This window comes from Carassius carassius, chromosome 12, assembly GCF_963082965.1.
Source record: "Carassius carassius chromosome 12, fCarCar2.1, whole genome shotgun sequence".
Lineage (NCBI taxonomy): Eukaryota > Metazoa > Chordata > Actinopteri > Cypriniformes > Cyprinidae > Carassius > Carassius carassius.
This window is the reverse complement of record NC_081766.1, coordinates 14,214,908-14,221,623: the sequence shown is the minus strand read 5'-3', so window position 1 is coordinate 14,221,623 and position 6,716 is coordinate 14,214,908. Positions and strand designations below refer to the sequence as shown.

Genomic DNA, 6,716 nt, shown 5'->3' with positions numbered 1-6,716 from the left:
CAGGATGCTGGAGTTCAATGAGTGTATTTTTCTCTCTCGTTTAAAATACAGGAAAATAAAACGATATATTGAGCCACATGGGAGGACACGGTAGTCTTTGCGTAATATACACAATGCATCTTGTATCTACATCTGTAATATACAACAAGTACTTTACACCAGACTTAAGAAGTTAAAAAGGAGGTACAAAAACAAGCAAATAATAAAAAGAAACCAAAAAAAAAAAGATATAAAGGCTAAGAGTGTAACGAAGCACTCCATAAAAAGCATGGTTTAACATGTCAAAAAACGTGTGAAAACTATTTCCTTAGCTTGTGTCGAATGTCGTTTTCTTGTGCTTCACGTAACTGTACCATCTCTGCGCCACATATCTTCCGCTTTCCCGTTTACGCGTCAGTTCCCCTCCACTGCTTCGAAAAATGTCAAAGTTCAAGTGGTCCTTTCTACAATACGTCTTTCCTAAATCCTCTCTCTTCAAGCACTTTCCTAACCTGGCTCACTGGCTGGCAGCCCACTGTGGTGCGAGCAGTGAACCGAACTGAAGGTTAACGTGTGTGAGATGTCTACTAGTGTTCATGCACATGCTGGGCTGATCTCTGTGTATGGCCAGCCTTCAGCTGCCTCTGTGCCTCTACACCCAAGAGTCCGGCGAGGCTGGGTAGTGGCTCGTCTCGTAGTTGAGTTCACTGTACGGGCGGGATGCTGAATAAAAGTCCACGTAGTTCCCCGTGGACTTCAGTCCCAGGTGCATGGTGCCGTCAGCGGCGGGTGGGGGGCGTTTAAGCGCTTGGTCCTCGTAGTACGGATCCTCGAAGTTGGCTCCTGGGGGAGTCTGGAAGGGAGGATAGGCCTCTGGAGGGTTGCCTTGAGCAGAGACCTGGCGAAAACAACGAGAGTATAAGGGCTGCTTTGGGAAGTGACAAATGTGTAATGCAATAATTCAGCAACTACGAATCTAATTTAAAATTCAAATCAAGCACTTTCCGTTTAATAAAGTTAAAAGGCAATGAATATATATTATATAAAAAGTACTTCATCTAAACCAGTGTTTTTCGTCTTAGGTACCCCACAGCGCCATCAAAAAGACTTAAGTACTTCATCGACACCAAAACAGAAATGTGTTCATTTTAACTGGTAATACACTTGTGCGTTTCACATTATGATTAATATAATTAACTAATTTAATATAAAGTCTAGTTGGTGTGGAAATAAAGAGAATGAATAAATGGCAAATATATTATTATCTTCTGCTAAGTTTCATCCAGACAATTTTAGTTTCTTTCATAGAACATAACTGAATAAAAAAATAATTGGCTTAACTGTCATTTAAAAAATTTGTTTTAATCTTTGACAGACTAAATACCTTTCTAAATTCGCTAGTAACCTACTCATTAAATCCTTTATGTATAACAACTGACAAAATACAATAATTTAAAAAAATTATAATTAATATTAAGAAATAAAAGAGAAACAATAATAATAATGTAATAATTAGATGCAGATATATTTTATTTTAACATTAATATATTCATAATATAAAAAGTCATCTAAAACAATAATAATTCTAAATAGACAAAAAAAATGTCCCCCTTTTTTGACACATGAAAATCTCAAGATGAGCTACACATTCCAGCTCTGTGTGATATGTGGTAACCTCACCTGGTTATGCTTGATGTCATCAGCGGGAGACATGTATGCACCTCTGTACAGTGTAGATGTCCCACTGGAGATTTGAGCTGCAGAGACAATGGATTATAAAGATTCTAAGAGGACTGGTAGGTACTTTGACTAGACATGAAACAGGTGTACAGATATACAGTATGAATTACAGTTCATGACTTTTGTAGAGGTAAGAGACTTCACACCAAGATGCAAAGGTGAGATATCAGACACTTTTCCATGGAATCAACCTGTTACACTTTTACTTTTACTAATTACAACTCTCACGTAATTCACTGCCGTTGTTTATGGTATATTTGATGTTTTGTCTGGAAATCATTGTTGACTCTGTCACTCATTTGGCGGTGGTTATGTGGAAGCTTTAACTTTGCGCTGTAGGACTCCGAACTGTGGCCTTACCTGCCATAGCGTCTTTTCTGGAGGTGTGCTCACCCTTGTTTCCATGGTAACCAGAATTGGTTCCAGTTGACTCATATTCGGTCTTCCTCTCCTTCAAGCTCATCATTTCTCGGGGGGAGGTGGGTGCACTTGCTAAAAAACACAGCAAGTCAACCAATAATGAGTGGGGGGTGAAAACAGCCTGTTTGTCTTGGCACATTTGAAAAGTACAATAAGATCTCATTCCATCAAGGGATCTTTTATTTTACATAAAAAACTCATTGACTGTAATGAAGCAATTTTCTTGTTGTCTTTTGAGGCAAACAAGTGTCAGTGCTCTACTCCTAATTGTTAAATGGAATTGGTCAGGTAATTGATTGGTTTTGTCTGGGCTTCTTTCTTGTTCCTTCACCAATAATTGATTTCACTTTTCTTGTCAGTTTTGTGTTTGGAAAAGCATTGGCTGGCTTAAATAACACTGTCTACTGTATATGATTTCTGTCAGGAAGTAGGATCCAAGTATTAATAGATACTTAATAAAAAAGTAGATATTATTAGAATAGTATCACTTAACAAAACCCTTTATAAAGGTGATTAACTAAATATTATATGAACAGATTACTGCGTAGTTCATGCACATTGAAACTAAAAACATAAATCAAAGTTTAACAAAATTATTTCATATTATGTTTTAAACTATAAATATAAACATTTGTTGGAGAGGATATTTGACAACACAAAATACCACATGACTGTCGGAATTTTAGTAAAACTGCAATAATTTTCACCCAGTAAAAAAAAAGGCTTTTAATTATTTGATTCTTTGTTTATTATTTCATGAATTTTCATATAGTTTTAAAGTCGAACAAGGGCAAGGGTAAAACAATTACCTTTATAAATAGAAGGCTACTGAAAAGTATCAAAATATAATAATGATAAACAAGTTTACTGTTTTAATGTGACCTACATAAAAAAAAGGAAAATCTAATTTAATTCAAACCCTGGGATATACAAGTGTCCACAGTTGAAAAAATACCCAATAACATCCTCAGTAATTCAAGAAAAGATTATTTTACAACAAAGCATTTCATTATACCAGAAAGAGATGCTTAAGTGTCATCATTTAATTATCTGGAAGTTAATGAATCAGCTGTTGAGGACGGATTCTGTGTTTTTGCTCTTTTCAGCATGACTTTGTTGGATGGTATATAGTCTACCCTTGAAGGCCATCTTAATTGCAAATGTATCCATTTTCATTTTCCAGAGAAATTACAAATTGAACAATTAAAAGGTGTGAGATTTATTTTTTAGGATAGTTCCCCACCACACCCTCCCAAGGTGAAGGTAGAATAAATATGCCCCCTCTTTGTTTGTTCCATGATATGTTGGACAGGTTGCCCTGCATGTGAATAAACATAATGATAATTCTGAATAAAGATTTATTACAGACTGGAGATGATGTAGCACTATTAATGCAAACATAAAATGAATTCAAACCCACAATCCACTAAAATAAACTGTCTGAAACAAAACTAGAGAACAGACAGTGCCTGCTGTCTGATGAAGCATGTTAATTAAGCAGAACAATCTCTTCTGTAGCACTGTGTAATTATGGTGCCCTGCCTGACAGTACAGTACTGTATTCTCCATCCTGCTGCCATCAGTTGGAAATGGACAAATATCAGGAAGTACCCTGATCTTGACATCTGTGCTCTATGTTCACATAACCGCATTTCTTTTTTCTCCCATTAATGTACTATTTTAGGATTAGTCATTATGAATGACAAGTTAGCAAATTCTCCAACAACCGACTAGTTGATTAATGAGGTCAACTTGTTTTAGATGCTTTAATTAGTGCACTCTCTGGCAAATGTCACATCTTTTTTGAGTGACTTGAGTATTATGGTTAGAAAATAGTTCACTGTGTTTCAAGACCCTGGTGTTCTGTTCCATCCTGATGCTCATCTGAAACCATTCTATAATACAGACTGATTAGTTCACTAGGTGTTCATGCAACCCACTGACTGCGTGATTTTGAAAAGAAATAGTTTTGATCAAGTACTTTTTTATTGACCTAATCTACTCCTGAGGAGATGAAGATGTTGATAATAGAGTGCAAAGGAAAATGTCAATGATATTACTTGTTGTCAAAATGGAGGAAAGTGGAGCGGCTCTCACCTGATCGATTATTGGGCGAGGTCCGCACAGGAGAGATAGATGGAGTGCGAGAGGAGGAATAAGGTCGTTGTCTGTCTCTCTCAATTGTTGATGAAGAGCCAACAAAGTGATACTGAGAATAACCATCCTGTCATAAAAATAAGAGGAGCATGATTATCTGTTCATCCAGAAACTTCACTCATTAAAACCTTCTGGTAACAAGTATATGACAGACACAAAAAGATTTTCATGCATTTGAAACGGAATAAACTAAAGGGTCAGAATGGCTAGTAAGCACCTGTTGGTAGATGCACCACTTGGCAGCAAAAAGCCTCTAACGTCATTGATGCCCATTTCAAACTATATAGGTGCAAATGCAATAGATGTGAGAATAGAGAGGTCTTCTCAGTTTATTACCTTTTTATAGAGGCTTCGCAAATCTCTGTACTGCCACATGCTGTTGAGAACCTGAGACGCTGCTTTCACCACCTTCGGTGTGTGTCTGTAGGGAAATATAGAAGAGAAAATGAATACAACCCATAGCCCTATCTGCAATAATATAATATAAGCAATATAAGTGAATGTTCAGTTTCTAATCCATTTCTGGGGCTGCTAATATAATGGATGGCTTCATAATTTTTTTGCAAATAGTTCAAACTAAATAAAACCCTGTGGTCCAATACAGAAACTTTATATAAAGTACTTTCTTGGCTATATATGTTGGTAGACGTGGACTATAAATATCTCAGTAAAGATTCATTTTAGTTCAGCTCAATTTGTCCACAGATTTCTCTAATGGTGATAAATTCTAAATTCTAACAAAATAAGCTCTAACAGGAACAATAAATATTATAATATCTATAGCAAATGCTGCGGAGATGAGTTGCTTTATTTATACTACTCTACTGTTCAAAAGTTCCAAAATGTTTCTGAAACAAGTATTTTATGTTCACCATGGCTGCATTTATTTAATCAAAAATACAGTAAACTGTAATATTCTGAAATACTACTATAATTTTAAATAAAGGTTTTCAATTTTAATATATTTTGTAATTTATTCATGTGATGGAAAAGCCATTACACCCAGTCTTCAGTGTCAAATGATCCTTCAGAAATCATTCTAGTAAATCTATTATATTATCTAAATATATTATATTATCTAAATATATTTTTTCAGGATACTTTGATGAAGAAAATCAGAAATATAATATAAAATATAATTATTACTGACCCTAAACCTTTGAACACTACTGTTAACCATAAAATAATTAAAGGGGTCATATGACAGTGCTAAAAAGTAAATTTTTTTGGTGTATTTGGTGTAAATGTTTATGTGGTTTAAGGCTTAAAGAAAGCACATTATTTCCACATACTGTAGATTATTGTTTCTCCTCTATGCCCTGCCTTTCTGAAACATGTCGATTTTTACGAAGCTCATCGTTCTGAAAAGCGAGGTGTGCTCTGATTGGCCAGCTTATCCAGTGCATTATGATTGGCCGAATACCTCAACCATGTGACGGAAATGTTACGCCCCTTACCATGCTGTTATCATACAGCAACAATACTACAGTGAGAATCAAAGTTACGCCTTCTTTCTTTGCATGAACATTTGGGCAGTGTTATGCAAATCTTCCCACACAGTGAAATACACATGTGGGGGCGTGTTTAAACGAGGCATTTTACGAGGGCGTGAATGAGTCTTAACTTTTATAAAGAATGTCTCTTTGGGTTTGAGACTTTAGTGTTTGCAACTTTAGGGATCTTATTTATTCACGAACAGCTTATAACACTTGAAATTGCATCATATGAGCCCTTTAAATAAAAAATTAAAAAAAACACTAAAAATAAACATTGTCTAGTATTACGCTTAAAGTTAACCGATCCAGTGCAATAGCACACACATGCTAGCTCACAGAGCTACTAGACTTCCGTCCATCCTAATATCTCTTAAAAGGAATTCTGACTTCATCCAAGGCAAATGCTTGCTTTTCTAATGTAGTCTTGCAATATAACTGCTAAAGTGGAATTCAATTGCTTAAGTAGTTTTAAATTCTTAATGATAAAGAATATGAGATGTACTGAATGAAGGGTTCAGCATGTCCTCTTCCTTTATAAAACAAAATACTTTCAATTTAAATAGGCCTAATTCAATGGGATCTAACAGGGTAGAATTTGTCTACACAGTCTAATTGGTTGTTATTATGTTACAGAATACTTAGATACTTACTTGTCTCCTTTGCTGCGGGCAATGCCGATGAGTTTCTCAATGCCGCCTGCATCACGAAGAGCCTTGGTGTTCTCCATGTTCTTGGTGATGACTTCATGCAGAGCGCAGCAGATCGCTGTGATGGTGTCATCGGACATGCTCTTGCTGGTGCCGCCGGTGCCAGTACTGTTGTTATTGTTGCCCCCCGGTAGACGATGGACCAGATCCCTCATGGCATACTTGCCTGTTGGTTGCGTGAACAAGATAAACCAAAAAGAAAAGTCAGAGAGGAGGT

At 36.1% G+C, this 6,716-nt stretch overlaps 1 protein-coding gene across 6 annotated transcripts in view; it reads right to left on the bottom strand.

The window, feature by feature from the left end:
- The window catches only part of LOC132154875 (catenin delta-2-like), an 83,523-nt gene continuing 76,807 nt past the window's right edge, over positions 1-6,716 (bottom strand). For all 6 annotated transcript variants that reach the window (XM_059563594.1, XM_059563595.1, XM_059563596.1 and 3 more), the window contains 6 exons: positions 6,443-6,665; positions 4,633-4,717; positions 4,237-4,363; positions 2,080-2,211; positions 1,660-1,736; positions 1-877 (listed from right to left, as the gene is read on the bottom strand). In XM_059563594.1, coding sequence (XP_059419577.1) covers positions 632-877; positions 1,660-1,736; positions 2,080-2,211; positions 4,237-4,363; positions 4,633-4,717; positions 6,443-6,665 — 890 coding nt within the window. In that variant the 3' untranslated portion in view covers positions 1-631. The remainder of the gene's footprint in view (positions 878-1,659; positions 1,737-2,079; positions 2,212-4,236; positions 4,364-4,632; positions 4,718-6,442; positions 6,666-6,716) is intronic.